Genomic DNA, 20742 nt, shown 5'->3' with positions numbered 1-20742 from the left:
CAGGCCATAGACTCATGTCAATGTTTCCGACATTGAAAAGAAATCCTTAACATCGAACCAATTTCATTTATCAATACAGTCAAACACTGTTGGGTCGAAGTTGAAGGACCTATGTAAATACTTCGAGTTATCCGAGGTTCAGCACAACCGAAAAGGATGACTAAAGAAGGAATAATCACGGTTTTACTTGAAGTCAAACATAAGTTCGCCACAACAGTGTTTGATGATTAGAAAACCAATACAAAATGTCAGTAAACATGGTTATTTAGAACAATTTAGAAAGGCAGATATTCGTGTGGTAATTGATTTAATACTGCATGCAGTTATGAAATCAGATTTCATAATATTTCCAGAAAATATCACAGGCACTTGGGAGAATCTACATGAACTACCAAAACTCACCTGTCTAGGAAACTTATGAAAGAATGTAAACATGTTCTGAATAGAACATGACATATCTCAAACATTTATCATCAAACCAGTATCAAAATATACAATCTGGAAATAAAATGTCCTTTGGTTGTGAAGAATATCATGGTGAGAGATGTCAGTCTTACATTTAGGCTAAACAAATAATCATCCTTGTCTCTCAGAACCCCATGTACAGTAAACAGGGTACAACAAGAGCTCCAGATAAGCTGCGTATCTGTGTGAAATACGCATCAGAAATGCAGAAATACGCAGTAAAATAAAATCCAAGCGTATCAAATAAAGCTCTCGAACCCACACGACACCAGTTTGCAGGGACTAGATGAATAGTGTTTTTAAATATTTAACTTAAATACCCACACGTGAAAAAACTAGTGGGTAACAGAAATTTGAATACCCAGAGAGAATTACTGATACCCAATGATTTTAAAATGCAGGGGTAAAATACCCACAACACCTAAAGCTTATCTGGACCTCTGGTACAACAGAATTAATACTCTTAAGAAAAGAGGACCGACCACCATCCACACAATTTACATGAGAAGTAACTACTTATATTTTCCCAAACTGCAGATATGTAATCAGATAAAAATATCTAAACAAAGACTTATTTTTCCGGAATATTCAACACGTTAAAACATCCAAATTTTAAACCACACTGAGGTCTGGAGTTCTTAAGTAGCTAATGGTTACTATATATAGGTGGGAGCCGTCTCTAACCAATGGCTAAGGCCAGTATGTGCACATGTCAATAACCAATAAACATGATGCCAGTAACCATGGAAACCAATACCAATTAACCTGCCACGACACCTCCCCTGGGATGCAGTTGTTAGGAGTGGGTGTCATCATGTGTCATCCTCAAGTCACACTGACTGAAAATACACAAGAAACAGGAGGTCTTTACCCAAAAGATGATGGTGACAAGAGACATTGCAAAGCATGACAGGAGTATAAGCCTATACATAACTCTATGCATAGCCTAACTAATTACAGAATAGTTTTCGTTGACAAAAATGTTAGGGCTGGGACGATACACCAACTTCACTCTTATCTGTGGTGCGTAAGCCATCATTTTTTATAGACAATAAAGTCACGGAGAGTTATCTCCCTTTGACCAAGATGATTGACCTTGGTATAACAGGGACTTTTTGATAAACAATAGGATAACAATGATCCTAATGGACAGATCGGTCCCATTTACTTCCAATATGTGCCAAGTGGGTATGATTGTCTCATTATCAACTATTTGCTAAAAACAGCATCATTATCATATACAAGGAAACGCTTTTGCCATGATTTTCAGTCCTTACGCCGCTCTTATCGACATCCCACAAACATCACGGCAAGATATGGTTAACTCACAGTCTTGGTGGCTACAGTGAGACTACAGTATGATGGAGCTCCCACAACAGGTCTATGACACTGTTATGAATGGGACCCACTTCAAATGTGCTGAATATGCATTGATGATAGTGTGCAATACTAGCTGAAGGCCGATCACAGAAAGACATTCAATTAGGATTAGCAATATTAGCAATAGAGCCTTCACATATTTAAGTCACTAGTCCTGATAATGATCAGTACACAAGCAATATGCAATGTGAAGAACTAGTTTTATAAACAAAAATAAATGTCCCGCCATGATATTGCTTGAATACTGCTTAATTTGGCATAAAACCATACTCACTCACTTAAAAAATAAAACATATCTTTTGGCCTAGTATGTTTAGAAGATGAAAAGTCTATAAGCTAACACTAAAATCTTAAAATGTGTAAGAGATAAGTTGCCAGTAGAATCATGTTTTTGTCACAGATTGTATAAGAATACCTTCAAAAACTTTGTATTTCTCCCACTGGTCATTATTGTATATCATTGATTGAGCAGTTTGGACAAGGCTATAGAACTCAGTTTCAATAAGAATTGTTACATCACAATCATTTACCGGCTTTTGTAACAACTTTGTGACAAGTCCCTACTCCTGTCATATGCTTTGTTTGTTTGTTTGTTTGTTGTTTAACGCTGCATTCAGAAATATTCCAGCTTTATGGAGGCAGTCTGTAAATAATCGAGTCTGGACCAGACAATCCAGTGATTGACATTATGAGCATCGATCAAGGCAATTGGGATACGATGACATGCATCAACCAAGTCAGCAAGCCTGACCACCCGATCCCATTAGTCGCCTCTTACGACAAGCATGGTAGCCTTTATCTGGCACGCATAGTCACCGTTTGCAGTGTGATGCGGCCAACTAATGATCAAGGAGATTGAAAACAAAATGTGACTAACATTGAGTACAGTTAATACATCCGTAACTCCCCATCCACATCTATTGTCAGGGAACATGATCAACACCTTCATTTCACATTTTAAACTTTTAACAGAAACACAGGAAAAGGATGTCAGTGCTAACTACAACTTGTTTAAATTTAACACAACTCTTATGTTGTGTTCCTTGTTATGAAACAAGAACTTCAAATTAAAAAAAAAATAACGTAATGCAATCACAAAGAAAAGGTGAGCTTGGACAGGGCCCTGTTCCACAAAGCGATCTTAGCGCTAAGATGATCATAACTCCCATCCTTTAACATAGGCTTACAGTAGTCATAGCGCCAAGATCACTTTGTCTAACCAGGCCCAGGATTTTACATGTTTCAGAAACAAAATCCTTGAAACATGTCCTACAATTTTGCAATCAAACAATCCCAAAAGAATCTGTCTAATCCTCTCTTGTTTCTTGGACTCCAATAATGCAAATAATGAAATGAGAGTTCAGTATATGAAGTTCTTAGCCGACGTGGACTTGTCGAGTGACGGCATCACCTCTTCCACATTGCTCTGTAGTTTCTTGTACTCTCCGCTGCCATTGGTCCGCCGCCTCCCTTGCCCACTGCGACCCTCGATGACGAAAGCAATTATCTGTCAAACAAACATTACCATTTCAAATGAGACAGCAACAAATTATCTAATCTTATTTTCACTGAAATCAAAAAATCTATTTTTAGCAGATACCTGTTCTTGGAATGCCAACATTTCCTATCTTCCATTCTGTGGTATACTAAAACATTCTAAATGGCACATCTGGGGATTTGTTGTCCCGAACTCCGGCGCAGTGGTGACTCAGCATAACACCACTGCCACAGGCTATTTTGCATATCACGTGACCGGACTTTTCTCTTGTTTGTAAACAAACGTGCTTTTTCAGAAATCAATGTAGAACAGACTAATGCAAGTATTTGGGGGCGCTTAATATATTGTTTTGCATAATTATACTACAACTGCGACAGTGAGTTGCATGACAATATATATTTATGCATCAAAAAGACAGTATCGCCAGCTCTCGGTTGGGCTTCGACGACAGCATGAGGAGCCTTACAACCAATGTAAACAAAGAATAACTACGCAAAAACAAATAGATTTTCATGAATTAGGATACTTTCTTAATGAACCGTAACCATTCTTTGACGTTTGTTTATGAAAATGTGTTGACTTGTCAAACATGAAACGGATGAAAAGCATATGCAATATCTTGAATGGACTGTGAAAGATGTGACGAATCGTCACATGGCGCTGGCCTGTGGCAGAGATACTATGCTGGCTGGCTGCGAGCCACATGGAACTCTGGGTAGGAGAGTGTTGTTGTCCAACACCCAACAGTGAACAATACATGAACTCAATGCGAAAATTACCTGTATGACTGAAAACTCCCTTCTCTTTGAAGACCAAGCTTGCATAAGGTGTAATGTGAATTATTAGGCTGAAGACAAAAACTTTTAAGGCTTTCTTCATGTTCAAAAGAATTTAATCACGTTCATCCATCATATCCATTCTTTCAAAATTAAAATTCTTCTTGGATATTTTTCAGTCTTTACACAAGCTGTTTATTCTCATTAGCATGATTAGTGATTGAGAGTGACCATATTTTAACTCCCTATACACAATGAAAAAGAAACAATCTATCCAGGACCCACTTGCACAAAGCAATCTTAGCACTAAGGCTATTGTAAGCCTATGTTAAAGTATGGGAGTTACGATCATATTAGCGCTAAGATCGCTTTGTGCAAGTGGGCCCAGGTCTTTCAAGATCAGGATACCTACACAGATATCATTAGGATTCCAAACTAAATTCCCATCACATATTGGGAACCAAAACGCATATTTGTTCTAAAATTGAGAATTTTTAAAAATTAATTTTGTTCAATAACGTAAAACTAAACATTAAAACCCCTTCGATCCTCTTTATGCATCCTGTTATCAGCTTCTTCAATGAAAATTCAAGTCACCTCTACCTTGTCTACAACACTGGACAAAGCCAGAACATTAGTCACAAGTGTATACACTGATGATGTGACATAAACAAATTGCAAGTGTTTTGATGGCATTTGATTGCCTTAGCAAGCATTTATTTGTGATTTATGGTTCCATAAACAAAACACAATAATAGACTTTACCCACCAACAGACTGGGGGCATGGGTGGCCCAGTCATCTAAGGCCCCGCGATTCTATGTGCTGAGTTGCGTCCCTTGGGCATGCCAGAAACCTATGATTGTGGGTTCGAATACCTGTTCGCCCCGATTATGTTTCTAGGTTTGTCAGCACCATACCACTGCTCGTGGGTTTCACCGAAGTGGTCAACGTCTGAGACCTGAGACTTCAGGCTTTCCTCCCACATTAAGCCGCAATATAACTAGAATAATGTTACAAGCGGTGTTAAACCCAACTCACTCTTACACTCACCCACCAACAGACTACTGTGCCTCGATTGCATAATAATAGAATGGGCGGGGCCTGTGGTGCATTATTGTGCTAACACATATGGCTGAATTTATATTGTTGTCTACAAATGTTTTAAGTGTTAAATGATGTCTGTGGAGTTATCATTGACACATTTATATAAAATAATTGACTTCAATATGTTTTTGCATTTATGGAGGTCCGTACGGTTTTACAATTAATAAACTGACCAGCAAACTGTGTGAATGCAGATCTACACAGTACATTGTTACTTCAAGATAATACCCCAGTGACAAAAATAACCTTTTTAGAACACTAGTCCTAATAATGATAATATATTCACGATAAAGCAAAACTTTACTAATGTCAAATTTCTACTAATCCTTATGATTCCTTAACTATTGGGCAGTTTGGCAAGGACTAAAGGACTAGTGCAAGGACTAAAGGACTAGTCCAAATTTCTATCACTGATACCCCCCAAAAAACAAAACACCTTCAAGTCAATTCTGCACACATCATGAATTCCAAATTGGGAATTTGTACGAACATTGGTTACAAACTTTGGGCAGCATGTCGGCATCTTAGCATGTCTAGATAAATTCCTGGACAAGTGGTTTGTTGTGTACAAACTGATTAATCTGTAAAGTTGGATCTCTGTTGCATAGCCCATAGTATATATATAGGAAAGTGACCAGCCTTTAATAACATGTTTAACCATGCCAACCACACCAACCAATACAATAGCACTATTACCTTTTGTTTATTGTGGAAAACCACGTATCCAGCAATACACAGCACCACAGCGGTCAGGAAGTAAGCCATGAAGTTGCCAGATGAAGGAGCCTCGTACTCCTTTTCTAGTTTCTTTATCTGTTCCGGTGACTTAGCTGTATCACTATGGACAACAGGCTGCTCCCGCCCATCACCAGGCTCACTAAAATCGCTATCCGTGTCATGGTTCTCTTTTCCACTCAGCCCATCACCGCCTTCAATGGCTGGTGTCTTATGGTTCTCTTTTCCACTCAGCCCATCACCGCCTTCAATGGCTGGTGTCTTATTGTTCTCTTTTCCACTCAGCCCATCACCACCTTCAGTGCCTAGTGTCTTATTGTTCTCTTTTCCACTCAGCCCATCACCACCTTCAGTGCCTAGTGTCTTATGGGAATCTTTTACGCTCAGCCCATCACCGCCTTCAATGGCTGGTGTCTCATAGTTCTCTTTTCCACTCAGCCCATCACCACCTTCAATGGCTGGTGTCTTATTGTTCTCTTTTCCACTCAGCCCATCACCGCCTTCAATGGCTGGTGTCTTATGGTTCTCTTTTCCACTCAGCCCATCACCGCCTTCAATGGCTGGTGTCTTATTGTTCTCTTTTCCACTCAGCCCATCACCACCTTCAGTGCCTAGTGTCTTATTGTTCTCTTTTCCACTCAGCCCATCACCACCTTCAGTGCCTAGTGTCTTATGGGAATCTTTTCCGCTCAGCCCATCACGGCCTTCAGTGGCTGGTGGAGTAGCAGTTCTCACTGTAGTCTGACTTTCAGTCCTGGCGTTTGAGGTTCCCGCTGTAGTTGTCTTTCTGTTGCCAGCTTCACTCGTCGTCTTCTTGTCAAGATCCTCACTCCTTCCGTTGCCATCATCCTTTTCATCATTAGTCATCCCCCTGTGATCAGGAGTGTCACTTCCTTTCCCACCACCACCTTCAACCTTAACAGTTGTTTTATGAGTCTTGTCGACTACAACTGGTCGGGCTATATCAACATCGGTTCTTTTAGGTTCACCAGCAGAACCATTGACAAGTACCGATGCATGGGAACCATTTAGGGGTGATCCTGTATTGTTAACTTCTATATTGGTATCACCCTCTTTGTTTCCAACTGTAACAGTCTTGTCATTACTTTTTTTTGCCAATGGAGGTGTCGTAGACCCAACATTAGCACTACCATTATCTCCAGCATCACCGATTGGTCCAGTAGAGCTGCCACCACGGTTAGATTCACGTCCACTTGGTCCAGCAGCGATTTTTTCTGGAAAAAAAATAATAAGATAAAACAATAAACAATTCCCCGGACAACATATCACTGCAGATATGTGAGAAACTTCTACATTAACCCCCTGGATGCCATTTGGACATATATGTCCCTACACAAAACGCAGTTGCTGTGCCAGAGGGACATACATGTCCTTCTGAAACATCTATTAAAAAAGGAATGGAAATAAAATGTTTTTGGTTTTTACATTATTGGAGATTTTCAACCTGACGAGACTCACAAAGTATCCAGTGCGTATACGTCACTCTCAAATAAACTCGGCACAGCGATAGTACACAGGCTATTTTCATGTGGCAGTCAGAAGGTTAACGGCCACCAACATATCATCCTGTAAATTTTAACCCGGAGCAGGCTGAAGAATGGCCACATGGTTGTGCAGCTTACCTGGTATTTTCTTGGTTGTCAATGTACATGCACATAGTTTGAACCAAAGGAGTAACCAAACACCAGTGCTGGGATCATAATCATCAAAAAACAATACATTCTTTGACAAAAAGATTCAGAAGAGATGCCCACAAGATCCAGCAACTACAATCATGAGTACCAATGTATTGTTCAGTGTTCAAGTTCTTTACTTGGTAATAGTGACAACTATGGTCACACTATCACACCGTATTCGACGTAATATGTGCCCCGCTCTAATAAGCGCCCATGGCGATATTTGCTAATATATTTGCTAGTGAACAATCCCAATTAACACCCCTTTCGATTGATCAATGTACACAAGACTTATTTATTCGTGTATAATACGCACTTGTGTGTAATATGCACCCTCAATTATGGGCAATTAAATTCTGGAAAATATATATCTGTCGTATATAAACATTTCAGGCTGTCAGCATAAACCACGAAATTTATCTTTCAACTCTCTTTTTTTCACCAAAATAATATTCTAATAAGAGCCCCCTATTTCTAATTTTGCGAGCGCACTGGGCACTTATTACGTCAAATACAGTAATCACCTTTAACAATTTAAAGGTGGCAAATCAGCTTCACAGAGAATCATATCCACTTTCTTTTTTGTTTAAATATCCTGAAAATGAAACATACCTATGCTCATGATGTTCGTAGCTATTTTTAATCATTATCATATATCATCATCATTATACAGCGAGTGATTTGGATCTTAAAGTTGCTTTGAATAGAATTCCAATTACATCACATTACATTGTGTGCCAGCTGATGTGGGAGGAAAGCCCGAAGTGATGCAGATCTCAGACGTTTACCACTTTAGTGAAATCCACAGGCACGGGTATGGTGCTGACAAACCTAGAAACATGTAAAACAGGTAAAACCAGGATTTGAACCCACGATCGTTGATTTCTGGCATGCCCAAAGGACGCAACTCTGAACAGCTCATCATTCCACAAACACAAAGTGTCTTGGATACAAACAGACCCACCCTGATACAATGACCATGCTGATTGATAACTTACACTCATGGTTTGTTGTTTAACGCCGCACTCAGCAATATTCCAGCTATATGATGGCGGTCTGTAAATAATTGAGTCTGGACCAGACAATCCAGGGATTAATATTATGAGCATCGATCCATGCAATTGGAATCGATGACATGCATCAACCAAGTCAGCGAGCCTGAACACCCGATCCCGTCAGTTGCCTATTACGACAAGCATAGTCGCCTTTTACGGCAAGCATGGGTTGCTGAAGGCCTATTCTACCCCGGATCTTCATGGGCCATTATGTCATGTTCCTCGTATTGGGTTACAAAACTGTTTCACCGTATCATTACACCACAATGACCACTATTGGTAAAGTACAGACTTATAAACTCATTACGAAAGCTTCTATTTTTTAAAGTAGGCAATGGGAGTTTGATTCTCCTGTGCGATTATTTAATCAGTTCGTCACCCCTTAGTATAACGAACACGAGCTGTGCCTCAAGAAAGGTTATTCAGATTACTTCACGGCTTGCATGCCACTTCAATCCAACACGTTCATTAATGAAAGAAGAGTAGTCAAAACACTGTCATATCCTGCCCAGGACATCACACCCCTATATGCTTAGGTCGGTGAGAAACCTCATCAAATAAAACACACAGTCAAGACACTTACTTTTCTACGGGGACTCTCGGTATGTAGTTATAATCATCAGTTTATTACATTGTTGAAGATGCATTTTGATTCAGACTCAATTAAATGAGCAAAACTATATGTTTGTGGACATTTGAAATCTGCCTAGATATGCACGTTTCGTTTTATTATTCTGCAATCCATTTTCAGTATTACCAGCTGGCCCAGCCCGACTTTTCTTGGCCCAACTTGAAGGCATTCCCTTATTTGAGTTAAACAAACTCTACTCTTAGCCCTTGGATGCTTAAACCGCCTCACTGGTCTAGTGGTAGAGCGTCCGCCCGGAGAGGGGAAGGTCCGGGGTTTGATCCCCGGCCGCATCATACCAAAAGACGTTAAAAGATGGTACTCGTTGTTACCCTGTCTGGCGCTCAGCATTAAGGGGCTAAAACAAGGACTGGTCGGCTCGGAGTCAGTATACTGTGTCTGAGTGGGGTATTCATGTTAAACTGCGGCATGGTATCTCAGTGAGCTAGCACTATAAATCGGCATCAGTCCGGACACACACACACGTGCATGCACGTCGCTATATAAGTGCAATAATCTTGGACGCGAGGTTAAACACAATTTCACCTCACCTCACCTTGGATGCTTAAATGAGAAAAATTTGGCGAATATATTCTATAACAGCTCCGATTCTCGCCAACCCTGCTGTACATGCTGTAGTCACCTGTCAAAATTATTTGGTAATATTCAGGGAAATTCGCAATATTAATAACTCCATTAGGCTGTATACTTTGTGATACTCAAATGTGGTGATTATACGTACCGTAAACAATTACTGAAAAGAAGTTGAATTCACACAATTTTTCTGCAACATTCTTTTTACACGCCGTCTCACAATTCATATCTTTCGGCAGATAGGTTCCTAGATACCTGGACGAGTTTCTGTCTCTTTCAAGTCTCGTACAAAACGGTGTTTCATCTTTGTCAAACTTCATAAGCTCTGAAGTCATTTGTCTATCGATTGTCTTCTTTTTCTGTTCTGAGACCTGGGTTTGGTTACACATGTATAAGGTGAGATCGAACATTTTTTTACACAACCTCGACAGATCACCGCCCGGCTGTGTGGTTTCGCATACTTCGTAATAGAATTTTCCTGATGGCTCTGTAAGGAACCCGAGCGATAACATTGGGAATTTGCAGCTGTCTCTCAAATTCCTAAACTCTGCAAACCAATCGTCTTCTTCATCCTGAGGTTCATCCTGCGCCCTGATATAACTCACAGTTAACAATAACAACATCAATCCAATTCGGACCCCATCTCTTCTGTTGGTCGCCGCCATGTTGTCAGCGTGGATGAACTACTAAAGGGAGACAATTCCTATAATGATTTGCAATATTATGTTGCGATGGGGCACGTTAGCGTATATTCCAAACTGGTAAACAAGGTCCGAAACTGTCTTTTACTTGTGATACATATTTGAGTACTTCACAAGTCAGGTTACACCAGCAAAATGTGACATCCGAGTCTACGCCTGGAAACAGAAAGTTAGTCACAAAACACAACCTGGCAACAGGTTCTCACGAAGTACAAGGCTACGAGCCAAAACGGCTAGCTCCAAAACTGACCAGGCGGTTTGGTCAAAACGCCTTAATTGTCGTGTCAAAATGGATAATACCTTATCAAATCGAACAGTATTTATACTTTATGTGCATATTATAAATGGAGCACAAGTGAAATGGATCTTATCAAACTTGAAGATTATTGATGTGTTAGAGATAGGTATTCGACGTAATAAGCGCCCCGCTCTAATAAGCGCCCACGGCGATATTTGCTAGTATATTGGCTAGTGAACAATCCTAATTAGCAATTAAATTCTGGAAAATATATCTGTCGTGTATAAAACGCAATACTTTTCTTTTGTATCATTTCGGGCTGTCAGCATAAAACCACGAAATTTACGATCTTTCAATTCTGTTTTTTTTTCTCACTAAAATTATATTCTAATAAGAGCCCCCTATTTCTAATTTTGAGAGCGCCGTGGGCGCTTATTACGTCGAATACGGTAATGGATTAATATCTCAACATTTTTTATAACAATTATCAAACCTTGAAAACATAAGAGAAGTCAAACGCGGAATCCGAGATATGTGCTCGGGTAGCAGGGCGAACAAAAGCAAATAACTCATCTGGTGATGAAAAACACGACTACCAAACGCAGATTGCTCACACGAATACTTGTATATAATGTCGGATCATATGTTTTCGGACATCATACGTTATAACGTGAAGTGTAGCATCGCACAGAAATTGTAATTATTCAGGTGATGGCTTGTTTTTAAGAGAAAGTTTTCTTTTTAAAGTGAATGAGAAGTTTAACAGTTGTTCATGAGCTTCATGTGATTAGAGAGAAAACTACGATTTTTTCTCACGCGTCCGAAAACCAGCAACAGGGGGATACATTTAGCGCTTGTAATTTATTGTGGTTAAAAGACGCACCTCTCATTTTCCTCGCGTGGAAGATGCATCCTGTATCCGCGCGTGGAACATACCGCTTGTATCCGCGCGTGGAAGATACATCCTGTATCCGCGCGTGGAAGATACAGCCTGTATACGCGCGTGGACGATGCATCATGTATCCGCGCGTGGAAGATACATCATGTACCCGTGCGTGGAAGATACAGCCTGTATCCGCGAATGAAAGATACAGCCTGTATCCGCGCGTGGAAGATGCATCATGTATCCGCGCATGGAATATGCACCCTGTATCCGCGCGTGGAAGATGCAGCCTGTATCCTCGCATGGAAGATTCATCATGTATCTGCGCATGAAAGATGCACCCTGTATCCTCGCGTGGAAGATGCACCCTGTATCCGCGCATGAAAGATACAGCCTGTATCCGCGCGTGGAAGATGCATCATGTATCCGCGCATGGAAGATGCATCATGTATCCGTGCGTGGAAGATGCATCCTGTATCCGCGCGTGGAAGATGCACCCTGTATCCGCGCGTGGGAGATGCAGCCTGTATCCTCGCATGGAAGATTCATCATGTATCCGCGCATGAAAGATACATCATGTATGCGTGGGTGGAAGATACATCATGTATCTGCGCATGGAAGATGCACCCTGTATCCTCGCGTGGAAGATGCACCCTGTATCCGCGCATGAAAGATACAGCCTGTATCCGCGCGTGGAAGATGCATCATGTATCCGCGCATGGAAGATGCATCATGTATCCGTGCGTGGAAGATGCATCCTGTATCCGCGCGTGGAAGATGCACCCTGTATCCGCGCGTGGGAGATGCAGCCTGTATCCTCGCATGGAAGATTCATCATGTATCCGCGCATGAAAGATACATCTTGTATCCGTGCGTGGAAGATACATCCTGTATCCGCGCGTGGAAGATACACCCTGTATCCGCACATGGAAGATACAGCCTGTATCCGCGCATGGAAGATGCATCATGTATCCGCGCATGAAAGATACATCATGTATCCGCGCGTGGAAGATTCATCCTGTATCCGCGCGTGGAAGATACATCATATATCCGCACATGGAAGATACAGCATATATCCGCGCATGAAAGATACATCATATATCCGCGCGTGGAAGATACATCATGTATCCGCGCATGGAAGATGTATCAAGTATCCGCGCATGAAAGATTCATCCTGTATCCGCGCATGAAAGATGCACCCTGTATCCTCGCGTGGAAGATGCACCCTGTATCCGCGCATGGAATATGCACCCTGTATCCTCGCGTGGAAGATGCACCCTGTATCCGCGCATGGAATATGCACCCTGTATCCTCGCATGGAAGATTCATCATGTATCCGCGCATGAAAGATGCACCCTGTATCCTCGCGTGGAAGATACATCCTGTATCCGCGCATGGAAGATACATCCTGTATCCGCGCATGGAATATGCACCCTGTTTCCTCGCGTGGAAGATGCACCCTGTATCCGCGCATGGAATATGCACCCTGTATCCTCGCGTGGAAGATGCACCCTGTATCCGCGCATGGAATATGCACCCTGTATCCTCGCATGGAAGATGCACCCTGTATCCGCGCATGGAATATGCACCCTGTATCCGCGCATGGAAGATGCACCCTGTATCCGCGCATGGAAGATGCACCCTGTATCCTCGCGTGGAAGATGCACCCTGTATATATCCGCGCATGGAAGATGCACCCTGTATCCGCGCGTGGAAGATGCACCCTGTATCCTCGCATGAAAGATGCACCCTGTATCCGCGCATGAAAGATACATCATGTATCTGCGCGTGGAAGATGCATCATGTATCCGCGCATGGAAGATACATCATGTATCCGTGCGTGGAAGATGCATCCTGTATCCGCGCATGGAATATGCACCCTGTATCCTCGCATGGAATATGCACCTTGTATCCGCGCATGAAAGATACATCATGTATCTGCGCGTGGAAGATGCATGATGTATCCGCGCATGAAAGATGCACCCTGTATCCTCGCGTGGAAGATGCACCCTGTATCCGCGCATGGAATATGCACCCTGTATCCTCGCGTGGAAGATGCACCCTGTATCCGCGCATGGAATATGCACCCTGTATCCTCGCATGGAAGATTCATCATGTATCCGCGCATGGAAGATACATCCTGTATCCGTGCGTGGAAGATGCACCCTGTATCCGCACATGGAAGATACAGCCTGTATCCGTGCGTGGAAGATGCACCCTGTATCCGCGCATGAAAGATATAGAGGTTATCACGCGAGTGTGTTTGGGGGTGGTAAATATCCTGCTTTAGGAATAAACATATTGTATTTAGCGAGCCTTGGCGAGCTAAATACATAGTGTTTATTCCTAACACAGGATATTTACCATCCCCAAACACACAAGCGTGATAACCTCTTTATCATATAATATCATTCTATAATTCTGTGCTTGAAAATCGCTTCCCCTCTCTCACAAACATTACCGAAACATTGCGAGTTTTCCTGGAATGCGCTCATTAATACTTATTACGTCACGGGGTAGGTGATGTGTCAGTCGGACAGTGACAGTAGCCAATATAGTTCCAACTGAAATCTGTTTCTTATACAGTAGCGAAGCAACATATACGCAAAACAACAATTGTTTTTACTTGTCTTTCGCGACAATCCATCGGTCTGTCCGCTAGAGTAACTGCCCTTTGTCAAAGCGAAGCTACTCTAACCTTAGTCTATGAGACGTCACGACCACATTCAGACGTTGTTGACAGTCGGCCTGTCCTGTCATAACGTAAGAAGTGCAGTCAGATGTACACACAGCGCAAAAATACGAAACAAGGTAACAATTCAAACATATTTCGGCTACATCCAACTATTTTAATTTGTGGAAAAGGTTTCAAGCCACAGAGGTCTACAAGCACAGATATGGCTACTGATTCCGCATGGCTAGGCCTAGTGCCCTCGCAAAATTGTTTCGAAATTTATATCTCCAAAGTTGCCCAAACCTATAAAATGCCTTAGCTACGTCGCAGTTAGACACTGATTTTCAGTATATTAGACTGTTCTTTTGATAATTGTAGCAATTATCCCTGTAGTTTATCCAGATTCCCGGTGGTTAATTCTGACTCGATCGCCGAATGACAAGTGCGACGGCATGTTTGTTTATAAACACTGAAATTAGTCCCTACTTGACCTTTGATATTTGCATCTCTATCCGCATATGACCCCAACGGATATCGTTTTTATCCGTTGGCTTTATCCTGCCGAGAAACCTATCCATTATATGATAAATAATGATAACTGGCCCCTGATGATTTAAAACAGCCAATTTGACGTTGCGTTTAAATTTTCTCACCTGTCTGCGTCCATAAATCTTCAATCATTTCAGTGTAGAACCCACATTCCCATGTACTCAAACACCAAAGTATGGAAATGTAAGAGCACTTGTGTGTTGTTGTTATCTGGATGTTTATAGGGCTGAAGTGAGTGAGTATGGTTTTACGCCGCTTTTAGCAATATTCCAGCAATATCACGGCGGGGGACACCAGAAATAGGCTTCACACTTTGTACCCAAGTCGGGAATCGAGCCCGGGTCTTCGGCGTGACGAGCGAACGCTTTAACCACCAGGCTACCCGACCGCCCGTTGATGTAAATTCTTCCGAGTTGATAATGCAACTTTGAGTACGATTTTGCATCTTTGTGTGATGGTCTACGCGGTAGTTTGAACCTTCTTGTCGGTTTACGTGCATTAAATAGAAATATACTCAACAACAAAAGTTTCTGTGACACCAATATTTTAGTGTATTTTTCAAACAAGTAATTATAGTACATGTATGGAATCAAGTCACAAAAACACATCTGCTACAGAAAAGCATGCATTCCATGCAAAAGTTGACTTTTATGCAAGCCCCGTGCATTTTACTACCCAAGAACGGGTATAAAAACATGTGCGTTAACGGGATTCCATATGCATTGTTTAGCATCGTGCTGACAACATACACTCAGAAAAACAACAAAATTACGCAATTATTCAACATTACGAAATGCCACGCCTGTCCGAAAATGAGCGTCTGCGAGCCATTGGTATGCTTGAAACAGGATCGAGTCAACGTGATGTTGCAAGACAATTAAACGTCCACAGAAACACCATTTGGTGTTTATGGCAACGTTGGCAACAGACGAATGCAGACCATCCTCGGAGTGGCAGGCAGACAAGACAACTGAATTCGAACAACACACCTACAAAATCGATTCCAGCCAGCAACAGTGACTATACAAGATGCATTCCTGGCCTTCGACGAATATCTTCACAAACCGTACGTCGTCGCCTCGGATGTGCAGGGATTGTCGCCAGAAGACCCGCCAGACGTCCCATTTTGACAGGAAACCACCGCTACCGCGACAAGATCATCAGCCCTGTTGTTCTACCGTTTTTGCGTCGTCATGGCCAAGGCATTACATTTCAAGGTGTCTAGCCGGGAGAGCCACATTTCAGAAATGGCTATTGCCGGTAGAGCCACATTTTCAGCTGAGTGCATTTCACCTATTCTAGCGGGTAATTAATTAATCCGATTACCGATACCTTTAAATGAGTGTCCCACATTTAAATTACTAAGCGTGGTGTTCTTTAGAGATCAAAGGCGGTCTTAATTGAGGAGTTCATCCTGTTATCCTTGTTGAATAAAAAATGAGAAAACAATACTTGTTTTGTTATATACGGTAACCTGTTAGAATCACAAAGCATGTTTTGACAGCATAGTCGCGAGAGCCACATTATACAATCACGCAACCATAACCATTGTCGCGAGAGCCACATCAATTTGGGCTATCTATTTTCGAAATGTGGCTTTGCCGGCCTGTAACCCATTTCAACATGACAACGCCCGGCCTCATATTGGTCAACTTGTTCAGGGTTCTCTTCAACAAAACAACGTGAATGTCATCCCCTGGCCGACTCACTCCCCTGATCTCTCACCAATCGAGCACATGTGGGATGATGTGGATCAGCGCCTTCGACGTCAACCACGTGTTCCAAAGACACTCCTGGAACTTCGAACCATGCTCCAACAGATATGGACAGATATCCCACAGGACTTTTTGCGACGCCTGGTCCATTCCATGAGACGAGGATGTGTTGCTTGCATCGCAACCAGAGGTGGACACACACGCTATTGATTTGTGAATTGACATTTTGGCATGTTCATGTTTTTTTGTGTTTTTTTTTATGAAATCACGCATTTTCTGAAGTCAGTATGGCAAATTAAACCATTTGAACACTTACAGGAGTCTTTTATCTGTTACAAACCGAAATTGTTTCAGATTTGGTAAAAATCATAACTTTGCATTAAATCTTATTCAATGTCACAGGAACTTTTTTTGTATAATTGCAACTTTGTCAAACAATAAAACAGTTATGAACACACAATGCCATTTAGAAAGTGGTCAAATATAACAAATGTACAGAATCTCGTACTTTTGGGTTGAGTCCCGTCCGGGGATCGAAATATAACATTTGTTACAATAAAACAGCTAGTTACTTTGTTTGTGTTATAGCAATATCTACGACTGTAGTGTTACCCCTTCACGCAGCCATTTAGTATTATATCTAAGGTTGCATTTATGCGTTTTATCTCTGGTGCTGCCTTTAAGTATATTTTAGACAAGGTCGAATCTTGTCAACCGTTTGCAGGAATCTGGTAACCTCAGTTGACTCAACGTTAGCGACCTTTGTGCCTCCCGTGTGCGGCCATAAAATTTGCCAGGTCGTCGTTGGAGGCTCAAAGGAGGCAGAATGGTTCCCTAGGTCGTTCCAAGGTGGTACACAGGAGGTTCAGATCGCCATGAACGCCATGGTCGCCGTGAAATGGAGAGGGTCTATTATATGGTCTCTGGTACGAGTAACTCTCCATTCCTTAAAAATAATGAATTAGAGAGGCCCCGTACACACACACGCACGCATGCGCGCACGCAGGCAGGCAGGCAGGCACGCACACATACACACTTCAAAATTCTGTTCAGGTATGTCCAAGTTAGCTGTGAAACAGAAACGATATGCCGGTGTAATTAAAAGGCGGCGCTCCAGAGTGCTCCAGACTGCACCACAACTCTTCTCTGCTTGCCTCGTCATTCTGTCACACAGTATGCTTAAAATACATTTGGAATCACTAATAGAAGGTGATGGCACGAAAATGTTTTGTTCTGTATCGAGTTTATAATTCTTCTACTAATGGAACCTATTTAACACCCAACAAATTATATACAGATTCTCTTTCCAGCTAAGCATACGAAGGGTCTCGAAGTCAAAATGAAAACAGCTATCTATGGTGGCCGAGAGGGGACATCCTTTTATCGACTTCAATTACGGAAGCGAGTAAGCGATAACACGGGACAATGATAACACGAGATGATAAGCAACACAATGGATTTCTCGTTTCGTGCAATCGCTTTCTCACCTCAGGCAATCCTTTCTCACCTCGAGCTATCGCTTTCTCGTCTGGTGTTATCGCTTCCTCGCGGCCGTCTTTGAAGTCGATAAGGCGATGTTCCCTCACGGCCACCATAGTCATCAACCATGCTGGATGACAGATAACAACTCTGGGGTCAGCAAACACACTACTGACAAATGTATAAAAAACAAGTCATTGCATTGTGGGCGGAAATAACCACGTTCTTTTTTAAAATAGGACCTTTTGTCCACGTTCTGGAAACATTCCTTCAATCGAACAACCTGTTCGTATAGGAGAACGAAAATGAGTTCTTGAATTATGCAATATTGTGATACATTTAGGGAAAATGATTTTTGTCTGCTAATATTACTTCAGCTTCAAATTCAGGAACATGCGGTGGAGTCTGTTTCTAGGTTTCTAACTTTCAAAACAATGACAAGAACTATGCTCTCTAGTCGATACAGTGGGTTCTTGCTGTTGAAGGCCTCAGTCATGAACAAAAGTTGCTGGAGTCCTTTGCTTTCTCTTAACGCCCCAGAATATAGTCTTGTTCTTGCGTTGTAAAGTCCCAGTGGTTCCTAAAGGAGGGGCAACAGAGCATTTGGCCCTCCTCCCTCCATGTGACCATGGCTGCGGCCGAGTCTTTGGGATGTTGGATACACTCAATACATTGACGTTGACAGTTCGTTGGTCAGAAGGTGTGAGGTGAAATGGGATTTAACGTCGCGTCCAAGATTATTGCACTTATATAGCGACGTGCATGCACGTGTGTGTGTGTGGCTGCTTGGACTAGTCCGGAAGTGAGGTGTGGTGAAGTGGGGTTTTACGTCGCGTCCAAGATTATTGCACTTATATAGCGACGTGCATGTAAGTGTGTGTGTGCGTGTGTCCGGGCGGACGCTCTACCACTAGACCACGGAGGCGGTTCGTTGGTCAGAAAGATAGCCAAGGTCTTTCATTTTGTCATCACATCCATGTGGCATTGCCATACACAATGATTTTCTCTGGACATATCTTATGTCATCTGCATTTAAGGCTATTGAATAGTTGGTGTTTTTTCTCTCGTATACGAACCTTTATGCAAAGGATAGACTGATTTTCAGAATTGAAGTGTTGGTAGACAATTGGAAACATTTCTGTTGATGCCCGATCAATGATGGCTGACTCCTGTCGATAATTCCTTTCCAACATATATCAATCCGCAAAGGGTATATTCAATGCCATAGATGACGTTTTTGGTTTGATATGACGTTTTGTGCAGTATGTTTTAGCTGTAAACTTATATTTGACTTAAAGATCAGTTATGAATATAGAACACGTTTTACAACTTTTGTGCTTCTTGAAGAAATACTATTTCCAGCATACATACGTCTAAAAAACATAGCAAAAACATTGCAAGTTGCAACTGTAAAAAAGTGAAATGCGTGCATCCAAATACCCTGATGTGGCAATGTCATATTAACATTTGGACTCTCATTATTTAAATAAAAAAATATGGAAGCCAAGAGAATCATTTCATTTTCACTGAAGAAATCTAGACTACCCAAAATATGGAAGACGTGATTGGGATTTTTCAAACATATATTTCAAAGTCTGTATGAGAAACTAATAAACTGATACACCTAGACTGGCTGAAGTATTGTCTTGAGACTTGATTGTATTTTATCCATATATTTATGTTCAGGATGTGTAAAAAGATAATATTCCATCGTGTCATGATCAGTGGCAAACTATCAGTCTAGATACACACATATTGTGAGTTGGGTTTAACATTGCCTTGCACAAAAATATCAGGGTATGAAACTCCCAAAAATTTCAGCCAGACCACAGGACTGGCTAGCTGAAATACTTGCCAGCCCTGACCAAAACCTGCCTGCCCACTATAATCATATGTTTCTCAGGATAAGCTAACGGGGTTTCTTTTTGGTTACATTTTATCATTCATCTTTACATGTGAATTAATTATTATCATCGGGATATATTTAGAATATTGTCACATATGAAATATAACCCGACCGTCGGGCAGGGGGATTTGAAAATCTGGCAGCCCGAGTTGAAATCAACCCGTCTCGGACGGTCGGGCAGGCAGGTATTTCGAACACTGCATTGACAATAATCAGTTAGATCATAGACTGTCTTCATAGCATTGGGGGAGGGAGACAAAGTCACCAAGCAGGTTGTGAACCTTTTTGGGTATGATGCCCTCATATTGAGGGTATAATGAGGATCCAAATATGTACAGGAAATAGCGATAAGCATTAGGTGCTGTGGACCTACTCCAACATGATTCCACTGATGTCGGTCCATCAGGATACCCGCGAAGATCCGGGGTGGAATAGGTCTTTAGCAACCCATGCTTGTTGTAAGAGGCGACTAACGGGATCCGGTGGTCAGGCTCGCTGAATTGGTTGATGCATGTCATCGATCCCAATTGCGTAGATCGATGCTCATATCAGATTCAGTCACTTGATGTCTGGTCCAGACTCCATTATTTAGAGATGCTGTCATATAGCTGAAATATTGCTGAGTGCGGCATTAAACAACAAACAAACAACTTCATCTGGAAG

At 41.8% G+C, this 20742-nt stretch overlaps 1 protein-coding gene across 2 annotated transcripts; it reads right to left on the bottom strand.

The window, feature by feature from the left end:
- Positions 1-764: 764 nt before the first annotated feature.
- On the bottom strand, positions 765-10835 carry LOC124132566 (trans-Golgi network integral membrane protein 2-like). Of its 2 annotated transcripts, XM_046496526.2 has the most exons (4): positions 10083-10834; positions 5922-7195; positions 3257-3352; positions 765-1304 (listed from the first exon to the last, which is right to left on the bottom strand). In XM_046496526.2, exons 1-4 carry the CDS (start codon positions 10597-10599, stop codon positions 1296-1298), a joined length of 1896 nt encoding a protein of 631 aa, XP_046352482.2. In that variant the 5' UTR covers positions 10600-10834; the 3' UTR covers positions 765-1295. The 2 variants fall into 2 exon arrangements, with proteins under 2 accessions (XP_046352482.2, XP_046352481.2); XM_046496525.2 differs by lacking the exon at positions 765-1304 and having other exon boundaries at positions 2557-3352; positions 10083-10835.
- Between the last annotated feature and the right edge of the window lie 9907 nt (positions 10836-20742).

The sequence above is a fragment of the Haliotis rufescens genome, unplaced genomic scaffold (assembly GCF_023055435.1).
Source record: "Haliotis rufescens isolate VD_foot unplaced genomic scaffold, xgHalRufe1.0.p SCAF_11, whole genome shotgun sequence".
In the NCBI taxonomy this organism is placed as follows: Eukaryota; Metazoa; Mollusca; class Gastropoda; order Lepetellida; family Haliotidae; genus Haliotis; species Haliotis rufescens.
The sequence above is the reverse complement of the archived record's forward strand: the minus strand, read 5'-3'. Positions and strand labels throughout refer to the sequence as shown.